This window comes from Citrus clementina, unplaced genomic scaffold (genome assembly GCF_000493195.1).
Source record: "Citrus clementina cultivar Clemenules unplaced genomic scaffold, Citrus_clementina_v1.0 scaffold_2, whole genome shotgun sequence".
Lineage (NCBI taxonomy): Eukaryota > Viridiplantae > Streptophyta > Magnoliopsida > Sapindales > Rutaceae > Citrus > Citrus x clementina.
This window is the reverse complement of record NW_006262688.1, coordinates 25,937,572-25,957,168: the sequence shown is the minus strand read 5'-3', so window position 1 is coordinate 25,957,168 and position 19,597 is coordinate 25,937,572. Positions and strand designations below refer to the sequence as shown.

The 19,597-nt window shown below is 34.0% G+C and overlaps 5 protein-coding genes across 5 annotated transcripts; 3 read left to right on the top strand and 2 right to left on the bottom strand.

The window, feature by feature from the left end:
- The first annotated feature begins 1,549 nt into the window (after positions 1–1,549).
- On the top strand, positions 1,550–6,652 carry LOC18052583 (AUGMIN subunit 3). Its single transcript, XM_006447943.2, is given in 16 exon segments — positions 1,550–1,832; positions 1,996–2,102; positions 2,216–2,411; positions 2,501–2,567; positions 3,321–3,379; positions 3,751–3,881; positions 3,973–4,042; positions 4,425–4,482; positions 4,629–4,684; positions 5,008–5,160; positions 5,308–5,385; positions 5,387–5,420; positions 5,523–5,664; positions 5,757–6,026; positions 6,124–6,300; positions 6,566–6,652. Coding segments are annotated over 14 exon segments (1,536 nt in total). The 5' UTR covers positions 1,550–1,619; the 3' UTR covers positions 5,929–6,026; positions 6,124–6,300; positions 6,566–6,652.
- LOC18052582 lies at positions 6,437–7,802 on the bottom strand. The gene is made up of 2 exons (XM_006447942.2): positions 7,554–7,802; positions 6,437–6,870 (listed from the first exon to the last, which is right to left on the bottom strand). The coding sequence occupies exons 1-2, from the start codon at positions 7,607–7,609 to the stop codon at positions 6,519–6,521; spliced, it is 408 nt and encodes a 135-aa protein (XP_006448005.1). The 5' UTR covers positions 7,610–7,802; the 3' UTR covers positions 6,437–6,518.
- Positions 7,803–9,078: 1,276 nt separating this feature from the next.
- LOC18052581 lies at positions 9,079–10,710 on the bottom strand. The gene is made up of 4 exons (XM_006447941.2): positions 10,428–10,710; positions 10,124–10,345; positions 9,533–9,703; positions 9,079–9,442 (listed from the first exon to the last, which is right to left on the bottom strand). The coding sequence occupies exons 1-4, from the start codon at positions 10,431–10,433 to the stop codon at positions 9,389–9,391; spliced, it is 453 nt and encodes a 150-aa protein (XP_006448004.1). The 5' UTR covers positions 10,434–10,710; the 3' UTR covers positions 9,079–9,388.
- A 5,025-nt stretch (positions 10,711–15,735) lies between these two features.
- On the top strand, positions 15,736–16,424 carry LOC18052579 (putative lipid-transfer protein DIR1). The gene is made up of 2 exons (XM_006447939.2): positions 15,736–16,128; positions 16,220–16,424. The coding sequence occupies exons 1-2, from the start codon at positions 15,825–15,827 to the stop codon at positions 16,225–16,227; spliced, it is 312 nt and encodes a 103-aa protein (XP_006448002.1). The 5' UTR covers positions 15,736–15,824; the 3' UTR covers positions 16,228–16,424.
- Positions 16,425–17,643: 1,219 nt separating this feature from the next.
- On the top strand, positions 17,644–18,302 carry LOC18052578. Its single transcript, XM_006447938.2, has 2 exons — positions 17,644–18,054; positions 18,136–18,302. Exons 1-2 carry the CDS (start codon positions 17,717–17,719, stop codon positions 18,146–18,148), a joined length of 351 nt encoding a protein of 116 aa, XP_006448001.1. The 5' UTR covers positions 17,644–17,716; the 3' UTR covers positions 18,149–18,302.
- Positions 18,303–19,597: the final 1,295 nt, after the last annotated feature.

Below are 19,597 nucleotides of genomic sequence, written 5' to 3'. Positions count from 1 at the left end.
CGATAATATATATGAGGATATATATGAAGTTGCATTAAATATAAAAGTGAGTCTTGAAATCAAATTTTGAAAAATTAGTGTGTCTATGACTTTCAAAATCTTTAGTAGGATGGAGTAATTTTACCAAAAGCAATTTCTAAAAAAATTTACCAAATACCAAAATTAACTTTTAACTTTTCAAAATCATTATTGAGCCTTCTAAAAGTAATCTAAACATGCACTAACTAATTAATTCAGGTCGATTTTACTTGTTCGACAAGAATGACTAAAAACTCTTTGATTCTACATATTTTGTAGTGGTAAAACTACACGTTGTTTATGCAGTAAATTAACATATGGAGTGACGTGAAAATAGAAAACCAACAGATGAAAAATGGACGACAAGTCCTTTAGAGTATGTGTTGGTGCATATGTATGACATGTCGTTTACTTTAATTAGAATACATTATGTCGTAATTAGTAAACATAATCAAACGACATATCCCTCAAATACCTAACTTCATCAAAATTTCATTAATTAGATATTTTTATCTAAAATAAAAGAAAACTCTAAGCTAAAACCTTTTTGAGACTCTTATTTTTAAGCTACAGTACAAATAAATAAGAGAATTCGGATGGAAAAGTGAAAAATCAATTCATTGTGGATCCACAATTCCTTTAATCGTTTTTTTTTTTTCATTAAGCATCTTGAATGGAATACAAGAATCTATTAACGAAGGAACAATTCAAACTGGCTATATATTTTCTTTACTTCTGCTGCAAGAAAGCTCTTTCTTAAATGCCTAAATGTTATTTTCATCCTCATATTTCATCATTTTTTTTCATAAGGATGCATTGATTTCATCAATTGCTTGAAATATCTTATTTGTATTCTAAATAAAAGATTGGCAACTTAATAAAATCGGTCAGTAATTTGATTGAAACTAAAAAGAAAAATTAGATTCGGTAGAAGTTGAGAATCTTGAATAAATTTCAATGAATCTTCCTATGAAAAATATTCAAGCGACCTTCAAAGATCAAATGAACATTAATGTGGCTATACACCAAGTAGCTTAAAAATCTCATGAAAGTATATGTTAATAAGATTTAAACTCAAAAGAATAAATAAATAAATAACTGTGACATCTGTATATGAATAAACAATAAAATTTTTATGTACTCATGATTCATCATGTGATGAATGCTCGTGAATTCATCGCCTACCCCACTTATTTGATTGAACAAACAAGTAACAGTAGTTTTGATGTGATATTACTTTTACTTTTTCTTTGTACTCTGCTGTATCAAATTTCAACTAACCTTAATTTTTTCATATAACACTGAGCTTTATGGAACAAGAATAAAGCCTTGGACCCTTTATTTCGATGCACTAACTTTATATCTATATTAAATCGAAGGGCAAAAATTTGTTGACAAATGTACAATAAGACCGAGCACACAACCGAGTCACAAAACGACAAAGAAATTTTAGAAGCTTCGATACCTTCAGCACAGTAAATGGTGACTCTTGACTCTTGAAAGCGTAGTAAAAACTCAAGGCCGGCGCCAAAACGCGAACGTACAACACAAGTTTTAAATGAAGAAGATCTGAATCCTGGTCTGAAATCGAGAGAAAGAGGATGTCCGCAGCTCGGCTCTGTGCGTTGCTGAGTGAGTGAGGTTACGAAGGCGCCGGTGCATTAGACCCCGACAGCTTCGAGTGGCCGTTTCAATACGACGACGCACGACCGATTCTCGACTGAATCTGCTCCTCCCTCCGTCCCTCCAACGCCGTTTCCTTCTCCGAAATTTCTCAGCATGAGCGGTTTCTCGAAGAAGAAAAGCTACTGGAAGTAAGCCTTTCATTTAGTCTAACGTTCTAGGCGCGTGCTTTTGGAGCCAACGTCCTCTGAGCGGGCGATTGGTGTTGTCTCGAGCTTTCATTAGTTTAAATTTCTTAATTTTTGACTCGAACTGACTTGTCGTTTACTGTTATATTGATAAAATTGTTGATAGGGAGAAGACTCGGAGTCTGCTCATGATAGCATATCAGCATTTTCTTCCAGCAGAGGTAATCAAGATGACATTTTTGGAGCCGAAGAAGTGAGACTAAAAGATATCCGGTAATTTAATTTATTTGTGGATTACAAGATATTGTTAATTTATTTCTGAGATGTAAATGTACCGCTGATGCACTATGCGATGTGATTTTTTTTTTGGTAATGATGATGTTTAGTGGGGCGACTCTGGCGTATAAGGCTGAAGCTGTGGAGTTGCAGAAGCGGCTTAGGCATCTACAGTCTGAGTTTGACGTGCTCACTGCCCATGGTTCAACGTTGGTACAAGGGAGACGTGCGAGAGTCTCTGCTAGTTCCACTCTCAATGGACATCTTACAACCTTGGATGACAGCCTTTCAGCGAGGAATTTGCAGGTACTGTAGTGAGTAGTTAAGCTTTTAAATGTTTATTGAATGTATTTGTTTGTTAAAACGGTTCAAAATTTCTTTTTATCATAATTTAGATGACTGCAGTTCTGGAAAGGACAGCTTCAACAGCATAAGATTTGGCTCTTCATCATTCTGGAGAAGGTATTATATCCTTCTTCATTCTTCTAGATTTTATTTCGTTGGCTATCTGTGAAGTTTTGGAGATGAAGTTTTGTTGAAGTTGAACCTTGTATTTAATTTTCCAGTTTGTTTAAATTCAGAAAAGGGGAACAAATAGAAGATTCTTATTATTTTTCCTATTTTTATATTGTGTGCATCGTTGTGCTGAGTTTTCAATGTTATTCACATCATCACATGTGCATGTGCAGAGGGCGGCACTAGCTAGCTTACTCTGATTTTCATCTGTTCTTGCTCGGAGATCCATCTTGTATAAAGGAGTTAAATCAGTGGTTTGCTAAGCAACTGGACGCTGTATGTTGATACAATATTAATTCTTTTCCACTTGATAGGATATTAGTATCTTTTCATGAAAGAGCAGCATATAATATTCATATGCTTGGCTTTTATTCTGTTTTGTTTCCTAGACTGATGAATGAATGAATATTATAATTTGTTAATCAAGCTTGTAAGGTTTACGGTCGTACCATGCAATTGCAATCAGGGGCCTTGTCAAGTAGTCGCTGAGGAACGAAAATCAGAATGTTCGAGGGCAAGTCTTGATGATGCCTCAAATATATTAGTAAGAGGTATGATTTTCTATTTCCCTTATGGTTTTTACTCATATTATTAATCTTGACTTGTATGTGGATTGTGATTATCCCCTTGCCTGTCTTTGAAGCGTGTACCACATCTAACAGAATATCGATTTGTACTTATTGCTTTGGATTGTTGCAGATGTAGAAAATTCCCGTCATCAGCGTGTAGCTGAATTACGATGGCTTCGTTTGATGTATGTACTTTACCCTAAAAGTGTTCTTATACTGTCATCTCATTAATCATGTGATAGAAAACAGTTCTCGGGGATGTATTTTTTATTGTAGACATCACACATTTTACCATGTGTTCTTGTGCTACACATCTACTTTCAGGTCTCTTTTTAAGAATGTGACAAAAACAATGCTGAGGGCTCTATTTTCTCTCGTGGATTGTATACATTTCTTGACATGTCCTGCTACTTCCTAGCTGTCTTCTTTGTCTTTTCTATTTGTGTGTGAATATACATGTCCTGCTACTTCCCAGCTGTCTTCTTTGTTTTTTTAATTTGTGAGTGATTATCTCCGTCAAATGTACATTTCCATATGCTGTATTGGTAATCATTTGACAGAATCAGACGAGTGAAAGACAATGGGTGGAAGCCCAGGTTGAGAATGCTAAGCAGCAAGCTATCCTTATGACACTTAAATCTCAAGTAGCATCAGATGAAGCTCACATTCATCTTGATCGTCATTTACTTAAGTAAGAGTTGTTTCCCACTTTTCCCTTTTTTTTAAATCTTGTGTAATCTTCAGGTTACATTTTTTTTCCCCATTTCCTCATAAATCTGAAGGAAAAAACATGTTGAATTAGTAGGGGAACTATCAAATCTTTATCTTACAGAAAAGAAGTTGTTGTCTGAGGTTTGTATGTGTATTCTGTGTCAACTAGATTGTCTGTGTCTACTAATTGTTTAATTTAGCATTTGGAAACAGTACAATTTACAGGACACTGTCAGTTGCAAAATGTGCCAACTCAACATGATTTTTCTTTATCATTTTTAACTGGTCGAAACTTTTTGCAAAGTCGGTTGTACTTGGTCCAAGGTGCAAAGAACTGAATTACAATTTTTTTTTTTAGTTACTTGTCTGAAATGCTCTCTTGTAATTCCCAAAATATGCTGATGCGGCAATATTATTTGTCAAACACAGCCATTTATCTGATATACATGTAAGGCTAATGTTTTTGTTCATCTCAGTTTACTATGCTGCTATTTATTTTTGTACTAATGCTTCATTCTTTCAGACTATTCCAGCTCTTTGTTGGGAGCTGGCTCAACTTCAAGATACATACATTTTACAAGGTACTGACTAATGACTTTCCAAAGAGCTGGAATAGTCTGACTTCCAATTCCATGATTGTAAGAAGGAAGTAATTATTCAATTCTTTAACTGTGCTAGAGAGCTATTTTAATGAAGATGATGTGGTTCAACACTGATGAACTTGTAGGTGATTATGATTTGAAGGTCATGCGCAAAGAATTCTATATTAGCAGACAGAAAGTGGTGGGTTTGCTACTTCTAATTTTTATCCTTAGGCATATTTAGAAGAACTTGTTGAGAAATATCTATGGAAGTCTGAACATACAATGAGATTTAAGGATTTCAAATTTGGGCTTTCTATGGGAGGGTGGCCATGGCTTGTTAGTTTCATGAACATAATACTAAAGATTAGTTGTTATTGATTAATACTTAAGCTTGAAACCAAAACCCTGGCATCTGGAATAATATCCCTCTGGTTCTTGCTGACTCCTTGGATCTTATGACTTTTTTTTGGGCTGTATTAAGTACAATGTGCAAGATATTAACTTTTTGTTTTCTTTTGGCAGCTCATAGCTCATCTGATTAATCACCTTGCAAGGCGTCAGTTCTTGAACATAGCATGTCAGCTGGAAAAAAAGAACCTGCTTGGAGCATATTCACTGCTTAAAGTTATTGAATCAGAGATTCAGGGTTACCTATCAGCAACCAGAGGCTGAGTGGTATTAGTCTCTCAATCTGGTTGTTGGTTTCTGTGTTGAGCCTCAGTTTACTTTTGGTGCTCTGGGGACAGAAAACGTCTGCCTGTTGTTAGCCTAGTACTTACAATGCTATTCTATCTCCTTTGAAATTAAAATATGTTGTTGCAGGGTTGATGCCTGGCACTGATTGAAGCTGCCGCTGATAAACAAGAGCAGGGAGCCGTAGATGATCAGGACTTTTTTTTAACATTGTGTTAGAGATCTTTTAAGTAGCCATTCAAGTAATGAACCTAGCTTTTTGGTTAGTAACAGATAGTTCTGTGGCAGTATCTTTTGACATTTTTTATTGATATTGAAAATTTTATCTCGCCTCCTTTCAATAGATACTCAGCTGGACTGTCAACATACATATGTATCAGCTCCAAGGATTGTGCCGCAGATATCCAGTCTTCATTCAGACCTGATGACCCTTCAGTCTGATCTCAAGAATTCCCTTGCACAGGACATAAAATGTATCAATGAGCTGTAAGTTATTTATATAACTTGTTGATCACAATGTCGTTTGAACAATATTTTTAATTTCTTAAACACATGTTTTATCTGTCCTTGTGCTTTAGGTGTACTCTTATTCAAAGTCTGCAGCAATTACTATTTCCATCTTTGACAACAGCACAACCTATACTGGCACCTCGCAGATGGCCCTCGTCACACTATTACCATTATGTTGAGACTTGTTTTCACTCATGTTTCTTGCGTATTCTAAGCTTTTATGATTTATTCTACTTTTGAAGGCATTAATGAAAGAGCTAGATGAAATAAAAAAGATCAACGCTAAACTCTCAGCTGCAGTGGAAGAAGCAACCCTCGAACACTGTAAAAAGAGTGAGGTACGTATTTATTATTGGATTGGCAATTAATTTTGAGGCTCCTTTATCCTTCTAATATTGCATTCTATAATTTTCATGGCGTGCATTTTCATTGCAGATTATTAAACACCATTCACAAGAAGTAGGTCTTCAACGTCGGTTTTTTGTCGACTTCGTTTGCAATCCCGAACGTTTGAGAAGTCAGGTGTAAGAGGCTTGCAAGCTTCTTAATCCAATTTTGATGCAGCGTTTTGTTAGATTCCGCTGTAATTTGCGTTCTCACGAAGAGAAGAAGGTATAACAAATTCACAATTAAATTTAAAATGAAAAAACTCAAATTTTGATTGAAGATAAATTGATTATTATGGAAAATTATTATGGAAGATGTAATATATATTTATAGTATTTATATTTAACTATATTTACTACACTCCACTCAACAGACACGCCAACTACAATAACTACAATTCTTCCAGTATGCTGTTAACTTCAAATTAAAAAAAAAAAAAGGCGCTAATTGTCCAGCGACAACTTGACATTAACACCTACAACTTCTCCAGCATTTATTACAGGCTTGTCATTTTGGGCGGGCTGTATTTGTACCGAATCACAGGTGTAAAACCGGGAGAGCTGAGGCTGACTTTTCCGACCATTATCGTCTACTAAACACCGAGACGACGACGATGACAACTTCGGTGGTGCATTATTGGTTCGGTGAAGATGGCACCTAAACGAGCCGGCATGGCTAGTTGGTGCACAAATGCACGTCTTTTTGGCTGCTGCATTGCCTTTGCTTTCCGCAGTACACTTGTTTGCTATCTTATCGGGCTTGGCTTTGGATACTTCCTCTCCTTGACTCCTTGGCCTGACTCATCATCATATGTAAAGATGAAAAAGTTGTTTGGTTGCAGAGAAAACAAACGAGAAAACAGAGAGAGAATTTGTATTTATCTTTTGCTCAAACGAGCTGAATTACAAGCATATATACATAATGCTGAATAGAAGCTTATATACTCTGCATGTGAGTAATGTGTTTATTTGAGCTAACAACCATAACAGATTTAGCTGACTGGACTGCCACATCAGCACTAATAACAGATTCACTTAACTAACTAAACAGAAAGCTAAATTTAATTAATCAATTCAAATATCTTAACATCATGCAACTGGGTTAAACCAAATAGCAGAATAAGTAGAGTAGCTTCTCTTATTTCCCTTCCCCCTCTCATATTATTGAACATCTCTGAACGTTGTCATAATTTAAGGGAAAAGCAACATGCTGCAATACGATACGACGGGTATTTCACGGAGGAAGCAAAATAATTAAGCAGGCAACTGTAACTAATTCTGTAATTAAGCAGGCAACTGAATTTCACGGGTAACTATCGCACTCAATACTGAATTAAGCAATTCGTTTGTGTAAGGCCATAAAGAAATACAAATAAAATAATATGATTCCAACAACAAATCGATTAAATTATACTCTGCCTAATGATTTAAAAATTCTTCCGGAGGAAGAAAAAAATTGAAATTGCAAAATTCACATACCAGAAGATGATTGCTTTTGGGTCCGAATTCTCCAAGTTTGATAATCCAGCAGGCATTGTAGAATAAAAACGAAAAAAAAAATAAAAATAAAAAATAAAAAAATAAAAAAGAGATTCTGCCAAGAAATTTGTCAAATAAAAGCACTACGAGAAAGAGCGAATTGTGAACGGGGGAACATTCACGATCCATTATAAAGATAAAGAAGAGAATTGGGTAAATGACAAACTTGATTTTGGATAATGTAAATACTGTTTGATAAGAACAAGGACTCATCATCACACTCAAGAAGAGAGAGAGAGAGAGAGAGAGAGCCAGTGCTACATCGACGCGTCAACACGCGCATGCATGAAAGGAACACGTGTAACAAAATGATAGGAGATCGTATAATATATCAAAAAAATCATATTATCCGATCCTATGTTTATGATTTCATGTAATTCTAAGATTGGTAACATATTTGGCAGCAGTAAATTCATATTAATCCAACAACGAGAAGAATCGTGTCACGAGTCACGACTTTTATTCTTCAATAGATGTCTCTTGATGTTCTAATTACCACGCATCCTCTTGTGATTGGACCAATTTGAATAAATCCCATGTAGATTTTATTTTTTACGTGAAAAAGGATAAAACGATCATCAAGTTGACGACACCTCAAGCAAGCATTTTAGTTTGTAAATTAAACTTTAGGATTCAGAAAGATAATTCAAATAGAATCCGAGGTTCCTTATATATATAAAATATAATGTTATCTCCTCTTACACAAAACACAATCATATGCATGCTGTGCTGTTGACTATTTATCTATCTTTAACGACCTTCATTTTGACCCATTTTTCGAAAATTTTTCCTTTTTCATTTTCATTTTTCTAGAGTCACTCACTCATCAGCCCATGTGGGTGTGTGTTCTTGAGAAAAATTGAACCCTTTAGGCTCCTACCATGCATTCAAAGCTTCCATCTTTATCTTACTTTGGGGGTTGATGGAAAAAGAAAATTTATTGGAAAGGAAAAGGAAAAGGCAAACGCAAAATGATCACAATGTTTCGCGCCCGGCACGTGAGAATGGGAAACCAGAAAGAAAAATTGTCCAATTTAATTTTGCAAAATGCATCCTCAAAAACCACTGATCCCTTTTTCTTTTTCACATGGTATATACCCAAATCCAAGCTTCTTTCAAAAGCCTTCAAATTATTTTTTTTTTCTATTTACAGGATCAAAATTGAAGTAGATCACGTGATCCAGCCACAACACAGCCACATCATCTGTCCATTGTGTCTCAATCAATCAATCAAAGTCACTTCACTTATCTGATCTCTCAAAAAATATTAATGGGTAATAAATCTGCTTTTTAAATGCAAAAAAAGAAAGAAAAAGGTACTATGTTGAAAAATATCAATGGACCATTTTTCTTTTTAATTAAGAGGAAAGTGAAATTATATGACCCACATGTGCAATCTTTTCTCTTTTTCTACAGGCGTTTGTAACCCATCCAAACTCCACTCTCAACAGCCCTGACTCCCCCCTCTTGTCAACATCAATTAAAGATTCAAAATAAAATAGCCCGACACGGCCAGCGAAAGGAAAGTAAAAGCAACCCTTTACTTCTTATTTCTTAATCACATAATTATATAATATTACAATCATAATTATGTTCTTAATCCCTTCTCATTGTAATGGAAATGGAACATAAAATTCCACTACGACGAAATACACAATATTTAAGCTTTCCATGGGATGCATAATAAGTATAGGTATTAGTTCTACTCATGCATGATTCCCGATCCCATATATGTACTCAAGAGCCCTATGCTGAAAAAGCTTTAGGCAGCTGCTTCACAATAAACAAGTTGGCAGCAAGCAGCTTGAGAAGAAACCAAGAACTCCCTTCTGCACCCCAAAAGAAATCAAAGAAAAAAATATTAATACTTTCATTAATTAATTAAAGATTCACATCAAAATGTGGACGATAATTGATACCTTCTTGGATTTAGTGTAAAGGAGATGTGGCGAAATTTTGTACAAGTCTTCATCAACAGGCTTAGGTGTTGGCCTAGATACGGGGATAGGGCTCGCTGGTTCCATCACCTCATCATTCACCTTCCAACTTTGCTTTTCTTTAGCATTCTGCCGCTGCTCCCGAGCTTTTGTCTAGAAATTTTACAAACCATTCAACATCATCAGCACCGTATTATACATTTTTACAGCTAGTTAGTAGCCACCAGGCTTAATCCATGCTTAAAAAGAAATCACTGTTCATATTGCTACATCTTTAATCCTTTTACTTAAATTTTGGTGGAGAGAAAGAAACCAAGCAATTTTAAACAAAAGTTAAGGTGCATTAGCTGTAGCATGCATGGTTTATCCAATACTCATCAAAGCGTTGCTTCTCTCAAAAAGGGGAAGCGGGAGAAAAAAAAAAGAAAATAAAATAAAAGAAAAGCTGTTGCTTAATTAAATGGAAAGGGACCTTCTTTTCGTAAATCTTTATTTGCTCCTCTCTTCCTAAGAGTGTCTTAAAGCTAAAAACAAAAATGAGTACAGAACAGTCTATGGTTAATTATGGCTTACCCTTCTGCGAGGAACAACAATCATGGCAGGAGTGACCACGTCGTTCTCATACAAGTCACCAGCAACGTACAGATCACGATCCTCAGAGTAGCTATAACGAAGCAACCCAGCTTGCCTTGCTGATTCAAAGCACTGAGTGAATGGCAGGTCACTGTTCCAATCCCAGCTCCCAAATGCTGGCACTTGAGTACCACCACCACTCCTCTTGTAATAATAATAATCCTGCATGCCCAACAGATCATTAACAACTCAACTCAAACAAGCCATATCAAAATTAGAAGAAGAAGATACAAAAGAGACTTACTTCCATTGTTGTGCTGTGTTGTGTTGTGTTGATTGATCAAACTCTGTTTCTAGTTTCTCCTAGACTTTATGCTCTCAGCTGCCTACCAAGCGTGGGAGATAGGTCGTGCAATTTAAAGAGAAGTGGAGTTACAGTAAGCGCATGTGTGGGGATCCAAGGCAAATTAAATTTGTCCCCAGAGGTAAAAACAAAGCTACCCCAACTAATAGACAAGATAGACAAAGAGGCAAGGTGTGGTAAGAAAGAAAGGGATGGGTGAGGTTGCTTTTGTTTTGAGTTGTTTTAATATTCTCTCTCTCTCTCTCTCTCTCTCTCTCTCTCTCTCTTTTTTTCTTTCACTCTCTTTGTATCTCTGATCAAATATGTATATTCCAATGCAAATGAATAAAAAAAGTGCAAGGGGGGTCCGGAGTTAACCAGATCTCCAAGCAAACGCAGAGTAATCAAACCTTTATTAACCCCACACGCGTACCAGAGTTATAACTTTGTGCTTCGTGCAATTTTAACTTAACCACCACCACCACTCCCGATGCTTTATTCAAAAAGTAAGAAAAGTATTTTATTTTAATCGGCTTACTTAATTGTAGGCACCAGTTTCAAGCTCCTAGGTCAAACACTTAACATGCAGCAGTGATGCTACAGGCCTACTACAGCTAACAGCTTATCCTGTTTTTTGGCAGAGTCTTAAAGAAGTTCAAACTTTGCATTGCTTTGTTCAAGCACAAGGCGCTCTCAGTCTCTGTGAGAAACAAATTGAATTCCTTTAGTTTATTATAAGGAAACAACATTTGTGGATTAAATCAAAAGAAAATTATAAGGTTGTGACGTGAGTGGTCTTTTTTTTTTTTTCTTTTTAAAGATTTTTGAGAGGTGTGAAGCAGGGTCCAAGCCACAAGGCAATGGGTTTCTATCACTCGTCAATTGTCACAGTGATTCCAGGTATCTGTAACTGTTCCCTTACCTTAACCTCAAAACTTGTGACAAAAGAAAAATGAAAGGAGAAAGAAAAGAAGCAAAAAAAAAAGGCTAAATGGGGCCCCTTTGGTGCCTATTTATACCTGAATTTCTTCTTTATTCTTCACATTTTGTCTATATGCATTACATGAATTTCTTCTTTATTCTTCATATTTTGTCTATATATATGTATATGTATGATACGACTTTTTCTTTTACAGGCGAGGTTATAAGACTTCTGTTTTGTAATATAGTGGGTGTGAACATTGGCTAGATACATAACGATAATACATCAAGCTTCAACATTGGTATTTTTTTTTTGTGTATTAAATCATCTGATATCTGAAGACTATATTGGACCCCGACTAACTTAAATTCGAGCTGGTTAGGACCACTAGGATGACAAAACTCTTCTAACTAGTATTTAACGCAGTTATATTCCTAAGACTCAAACTGAGGACCTTGGTTAAGATAGAACATCCACATACCAGCTGATAATTTAAGATGCAGCATTGAGAATTTTTCAAATTTAAGCTAGAAGTGAATATTTGTTTTAGTAGCCTTATGATGCTAATTGGTATAATTTCTTTTAGATGGGCCTTGAATGGGGTTGCTATTGAGGCCCTTCATGGGCCTAACTGTCTCAACAAAGCAAAGAGAAATAACTTCTTTCTTTCGAGTGGTGCTATTGGCACCCATCCGTTTTCCGTATCAAACCCCTTTCTATTTATATTTCTTTTTAATTTCTAAAATAACCTCCTCCGCTAGCTCCTCAATTAGTAGCACTATTTTTCCAATTTCACATCCAAACCCTTCGAATGTATATTTGGGGTTCTTGCAACATAAGTGTGCTTGTCTTGTTCAAAATAAATAAAAAAAAAGGAGAACTCAATTATATGTATTTTAATTTATTTGGGTATTCCATTTCAAAAATTAAAAAAAAAAAACACAATATTTGATTCTTTCCTAACATGCACGTTAAGTTAATAATCTATGAAAACTTCACAAAATTTTCTTTCTTGCAAACATAAATTGGAATAAAGTTTTCTTTAGTCTTTGTATCAAATTCCTACTTTTTTACTATTATGACTTCTTTTTTATGTTTGTAAGTTTAAAGAGTTTGTAATAGAGAAAATGACCAAGTAAGAAACTGTAGGTGGATTTAATTAGATAAATTTTGGCTTTCGATATAAAGGATAAAATTGTAAAAACAAAATAAGAAGGCTGTTTTAAGAGAAATAGAAGGGGGCCACTAGCGTCACTCTTTTCGTTATTGGACTGAGCCCAAGATATAGTAAAATTGTTCATTTTTAGCCCACATAAATAAAAAGCAAACCAATCAGTCCACAACTGAAATTCTGTATTACACAATTCAAGCAGAGTCATGTTCAAGGAATGACAAAAACAAGCATATAGTACAAATATAGATAAATATTCCTTTTAAAGCTGCTTAATTAATTTATTCTTTCTAATCTTCAAGTTGGTTAAATTATTCAATTTCAACTTCCTCATCAAGGGTAGGAGCATGATCAGGTTCAGCCTCTTCATCATCAATAGTAATAGCCGATTCACCCTTTTCCTCTTTTATTTCACTCTCCACTTCATCTTCACAAAGTTTCTCTTCTTCCTCGTGCACCATCACTTCTGCTTCCTCTTCATCGTCTGTTGGTGTTGCTACTTTTTCTCCAGTGACAGGGAGCTCCTTAGTTGTATCTTCTGCTTGCTTATTCACTTCAGCTTCAACCTGAAACAGCAGAGTTTACCTTGTCATTCTAACATCTTCTAGCATATTCAAAATGCTAACGGACTTAAATTTCCAGCAACTAAAAATCATCAGTTGTCGACATCCACTCATTATAAAATCCGGATTGATCGATGTTCATAACCATTGTTTAGCACCTATACCAGTATTTTTGTACGCATGTGAACAACTTGAAAATTTATATATAAAGTGCTGGCGAAACGTCTGCACTGGAGAATGACTACATGTATTTTAATGACTTAAAATATTATAATATGTTAATGGATAAAGAAACTATCATTTGGTACAACATATATATGTGTATGTATGTTGGAGCTAATTATTTAGAATGACCGAAAATATAAAATTTCTTTGTATAAATTCTTTTTATGAAAGAAAACTAAAATATAATAAAGAGAGAGAGAGAGAGAGAGAGAGAGAACCTGAGTGTAACTGGAGGCCATTGAAAGAAATATACAGATGATGCTGAGTAATAAGAGAAAGTTATGAAGAAGAACAAGCAGTTGTGAGATGGGAAATGGATTTACAATGAGAGGGGTGTCAGGGTCTATATATAAATTATTTATCACAATGTCACATGCTTTAATTATGTAATTATTGCATGGTTTAACTTTAATCTTTACACCTTCTAAATTCCCATCCAAAAAAAAAAAAATGTTCTAAATTCTAATCAACTTGGAGTTTATCTTCCAAAACTAGCTGATTCGTCAATCTCCTTCGTATTATGTGCAAGTTGGAAGGTATATATAAAAGCAAGATAGCTATGATAATGTGGTGTCTTTAATTTACTTTACATTCAGGGTGTATTTGAAGCATTATATTATATTATATTGTATTATTAGTTATATTGCATTATAATGTGATTCATTGCATTGAGTTGTAATACAACACTATGTTTAGTGGAGTACAAACTGTATTATATTATATAAAATAATATACTATTTTTTATATTATAGTCAAAATTAAATTAATATTATTTAAATTTATTAATATTTGAGGGTTTTGTTATAATTTTTAATTAAGTATTATATAATTTTTTTAAACATTAATTTTTCTAATATAAAATTGTTTTAATAATTTACTATTATAAAATAATAAAATATTGCAATATTATGTTATATTATTGGTAATATTATATTGCAAAAATATAACATAATTTAAATGATAAATTTATTTTTATTTATTAATATTGAAAATGATTATTTAATTTAAATTTATTTTTAAATTTAGTATTTTAGTAAATTTTAAATTATTAAATAAGATGTATATTTTTATTTTTATTTATTAAAATAAAAATAAAATAATTTTTACCTACATAAAATAAAATAGTTAAAATAATTTTCTGTGAAGAAAGTAAGATAATATATTATCATTTATTTATTAAATATTTAGGTTTATTACTATCTTATATTATTATTTAAATTAATTTTTAGTTAAATATAAATAGAAATTAATATTTAATAAATGTAAATTTATTAAATAATAAAAATTAAATAATTATATTTAAAATATAAATAATATTTTAATATAATACAGTCTGAACCTAAAATATTATATTAGCCACTTTTTTAATATAGTTTAATGCAACCACAAATTGCGCCAAATATGGATTACTATAAGAACAGTATTTTAAAGCAGTACAATATAGTATAATGCAAACTGACAAAAGCAATCTAATTAATATTTTTTTCTGCTGTTTTTTGATACACCGTGATGATGTATATATCCACATCTTTTGAAATGAATTTAAACATAGGAATTGAGTGAAGTTAAGGCATATCGACGTGAATAAAGAGGAAGAGAGGTTAAAAGTGAGGGGGCAATATATGCTAATTCCTTGATGATTGCTTTTAATCACTTCAAGAACCTATTCTAGTAAACGTGTCAACAATCTACGGAGGTGGGATGTGATAAACTTGCAAAATATTTAGGAATTTAGTGGGTCCATGTCAGCTGATAATATGCCAAGGGGAGGCAGGCAATGGTACTTCAGTGGAAATACTTTTCGGGTTCTTTTAGTTTGAAGCTCTCTCAAGATGCCAATTGATTTTGATGGATTAAGTTGAAATTCTTATTATTAATTTAAATGTAGAAGGCACTTAATCTTAGGTTAATTTCCAGTTGAATCATGCACTCATAAAATCTAAAAAGGAAAAGTAAAATCAGAAAATATTTTTAAAAAAAAATGATTGGTTGTTAAAAAAAAATTAAAAAAAAATACAAACGAAAATCCCCTAAATAGAATGTTGCAGGCAGTACTTATCACAAAATTTGCTCTCAAGTACAGATAAAGTCAAAAGAAATAACGATAACTAACACCCATGAAAAATCATCTCGAAAATCATTCATTCTTATTCCCATTATTCAGTTTCAGTGCTCGAGGGGGTTAAATATTCCCTTCAATTATGTGGCGTCATTTGAGACCACAAAATCAAAACAACCAATGATAAATTAATAACAAAACCAAGGGCCAGCCAATGCAATGAGATAACAGTGTAACAAAATTTATGCACCCGTGACTCTGGCATGCTGCCAAATTTAGTTCACGGGCGCATAAACTCTTCTATATAAACAACACAGCCCAATCAATGCCACCATGTGCACAACCCTGAGTGGTCTTGAGAGCTGAGTTATTAAATCAACTGCAGCAGCTAATTAAACGAGTAAGAGGAGAATTGTCAATGGAGATGGGAAAGAAGTTGGTGGTTTTGTTGGCGGTGGTGATGATGATGGGCATTGAAAGCTCAAGGGCACTAAGTTTGTGCAAAATGTCTGACGCTGGGCTAGAAGCTTGTAAGCCATACGTGACACAGGATGCACCAAACACGGCAGCCCCATCGGCTCAGTGCTGCAAGGCTCTTGCCGGGGCTGACTTGCAATGCTTGTGTGGTTACAAAGGGTCCCCAATGTTGAAAGCTTTTGGGATTGATCCTGATCTTGCCTTGGCTCTTCCTGCCAAGTGCAACCCTCCTATTGCTGTTCCATGTAATTAGTCAATTAACTTCACTGATTAATTGAACTAATACCAGCTACAAACTTAATTTGTTGCTAATCTTGCTGGGGTTTTTCTTTACAGGTTCCTAAATGAGAAATAGCATGTGGAATAATCGTTGAAGGATGTTTGTGGTCGTGTCCGTGCTGCATGTTAGTTCATGTTGTCAACATCTTTCTTTCTATCTATTGTTGTTAGTAATTTACCATTGCTGTGCTTTATGCAATTTATATAAATACGAGTGACATAATTAAGTTTGATTAAATGATACTGTGTTTTTATTATCATATCCTTCCTTGCTGATTCAGAACTGGTAGCCTGCAGTCAGCCATAATAGCTTAATCTGATAAAAATGATCGATTCACATTATTTTGGGTTTCTTTTTGTAATTGAAATATTTGAGAAAGCATTTTAGATCAAGAGCAACTAGCAAAGCACACAATTAGTACTCAAAATCTTTCCTTTTTTTTTTTCTCAAGAAAAATACTATATATATATATATATAGTCCTTAATTTGCAATCTTTTTCTTTTTAATTTTTTAGTGGCACGTAGAAACAGATTATAACTTGATTAATTTGAGTCATCCGAGACACGTATAGTAAACGGGAGAAGGAAGCTATCTAACCAAAACCACCAGTTCTTGTTGGATAAGACAATGGTAGCAGGTAAACCTGCCCTAGACCATGAGCGATGAAGTTACCCAACTTAGAAGAAATCTTAATGATCACATTGGAAAATAGATTAAACTGTATAACATATATAATTATATTAAAGTCTGTACTATAACGGTTGTGAAGACAAGATTTATTATTCTCACAAATCAACGCTAATCGGGGCAACCATTTTTAGTGTCGTCACGAAAAAAATTTAGAGGGTACCGTCACATACTCACAAGCAACAATTATAAGATAATCTAACACTAATTAAGACCCTTTTTTTTTTTTTTATTTGACAAGGGACCTTAAAGTCAATTTAGCAAATCTAATCTCTTGATTGAATGGGATGGTGATATTTATAACAAAATCTTTAGCGCGGACACTTGTCCTTGAAAACGACGCAGTTTTGTCTGCAAAAAAAAGACCTGTGAGAAAGAAGAGGAAATTTTTCCTCATCAACACTAAATGGAAGGCAAACCTAACTACACCTAAGACATCAAAGTGTTTTAACTTAAAATACTAACCTAAAAGCTAAGTTATCACTTAAATTGAAAGCTTAAACTTGCTTTAACGGTATACATACATATATTTTTATTTTCTAATCAATGTGGAATAACTCAACTCAATTTCTTAACTAACAAGAGGGACGAGATATTGAAATGACAAAATTAAAACCTGTTAGGGACCTAAATGGTGAAATAACATTAAAAAAAAAGTGGCCAAATCGGCATTCTCCCTTAATAGCAATACAAACCCGCCATGTGATAAGTTTAAACAACATGTCATGGATATAAACGGTGGCAATTAATTAAAATCTAGTTCACGTATGGAACGTTCTTCTATATAATTTCAGATCAGCTAGGGAAGGGAGTGCAATGCAAGTAAACTGCAGGTAAGGTAACTGAGAGAAATATAATATTAGAAATGGGAATGGGAAACAAATTAGCGGTTGTATTGATGATGGCGGCGGCGGCGGTGACGGTGGCGGCGGCGGTGATGGTTGAAAGCACGTGGGACCAAGCAGCAGGTTATTACTGTACGAGAAGGATCGAGCCTATTCGATGGAGATGTCTGCAGGAAGATCTGACCAAACCGAACCCGGAGTGCTGCATGTCTCTTCTTGGTGTTTGCAACACCGACTGCTGGTGCTCCTCGCAATTCTCGGACGTCGTGCGTTCCCTTCAGATTGATTATGATCTTGCCATGGCTCTTCCTTCCAGGTGCAATCTCAGATACGTCAGGCCCCGCTGCGCAGATTACACGTACGTTTAATTTTAACTATATATACTTTCTGTGTTATTAATTGATTAGTCGCCTGATCTTTTATATACGTATGCATGCAGCTTACTGAATTAGCGAGCAGGACGAAGAGGCCTACAGGTTTAAGGAACGTTACTGCCTGCTGGTTCACGTCCAATTAATACGGCTGTATTTATTATTTCCTATTAATAAGTGTGATCTGGTTAAAAATAATGTTATGACCTAATAATATAGTACAAATTTCCTCTTTGATTACTCTGTTGATAATTGCTTTCAAATTGACGGCGAGTGATGTGATGAATGTGATATTGAAGAAATAACTAATTTATTCTTAATTTCAAATCCAATTATATGGATGATAAATTAATTAAAGAGAAATCATGGGCTGGCAGGAACTGGACGTATATGTACACTGTACAGGCCCAGCTCTGCTCTCTGCTCTCATGTCGTATAAAAATTGAAATTATACCAATTTGTATAAATGTTTCTTGTTTGACCCTCGTTGATGGGTTTTATGTTATAATTAACGCAAGTTTATGCTTAATTTGATCATTATGATCCTCATTGTTAGCTCTTTTTTTTACTGAATCTATAATCTAACCTACTCAAGTTTATGGTAATTTCTACAACATCGCTTCGTTGAACTAAAATTTTGATTATGCCACGAGAATAATGTATTTCATGATAAGAAAGGTTCAACCAATAAAATTATATCACATTTTGTGGATTCTTACAAGTTATAGTATGATCGCACCTTTGAAGATGTAAATTTGAGATTAAATAGTAACGTTTATATAATTGTACATCGTCAAATTGTTGCTAGACAATATTGTCTAGCCATTTTACAGTGTTGACTTACAAATAGATTGTTATCCCTAGCTCAAATTTAAATATTAGAACATCTATTTATTTTCCACATATCAATTTTCAAATTGTTAAGATAAGTGGACGTTAAAATAAATCAAAATTCACACACATTCACAATTGAAAAGGCGATAAACCAATTGGCACCAATAGATCTTGTATAAGTAGCAGGCATATTATTTGTTCAGTTAGGTTGATTTCTAATTAAATCATGTATTCATACAAGCTCAAAAAGGACTATAAAAAAAAAAAAGAAAAAGAAATAACAACTCATAAGATTTACAAGTCACTTATAAGAAAATTAAAATTGCTCAATAGATAAAGCCAAAAAAAATAGTAACAATAACAACATATATAAAAAATCATTCTGCCTCGGCTCTTCCTTCCCAAGTGCAACACACTTCTTCCATGAATGAAAGCATCTTGATATCACGCATTTTAATTTTTTTCTCTCATTATTATTATTATTATTACCAATATCATGAATATATTAGATTATTTTTTTTATAAAATTTCTCCCGTACCACCGTGGTTTGCTTATATAATAGAAATATGTGCGTGTTAAAATTTTATGTGTATCCCTACAAATAACATGTTTCACCCGTTAGAACTAAGAATTTCGTCACACATAGGGACTAATTAGATCTAGGGATGGGAAAAGAAACTGACCTGATCCTATAT

Bases quoted from the DNA above. Each gene is read 5' to 3' on its own strand.
- LOC18052579 (XM_006447939.2), top strand. From the start codon at position 15,825: ATGGAGATGGGAAAGAAGTTGGTGGTTTTGTTGGCGGTGGTGATGATG.
- LOC18052578 (XM_006447938.2), top strand. From the start codon at position 17,717: ATGGGAATGGGAAACAAATTAGCGGTTGTATTGATGATGGCGGCGGCG.
- LOC18052582 (XM_006447942.2), bottom strand. From the start codon at position 7,609: ATGCCTGCTGGATTATCAAACTTGGAGAATTCGGACCCAAAAGCAATC. The intron at 6,871-7,553 runs GTATGTGAATTT...ATGATGAGTCAG, and splicing joins CCAAAAGCAATCATCTTCTG to GCCAAGGAGTCAAGGAGAGG.
- LOC18052581 (XM_006447941.2), bottom strand. The intron at 9,704-10,123 runs GTAAGCCATAAT...TAAAATTTCTAG, and splicing joins TTGTTGTTCCTCGCAGAAGG to ACAAAAGCTCGGGAGCAGCG. The intron at 9,443-9,532 runs GTATCAATTATC...TTTGGGGTGCAG, and splicing joins TTTACACTAAATCCAAGAAG to AAGGGAGTTCTTGGTTTCTT.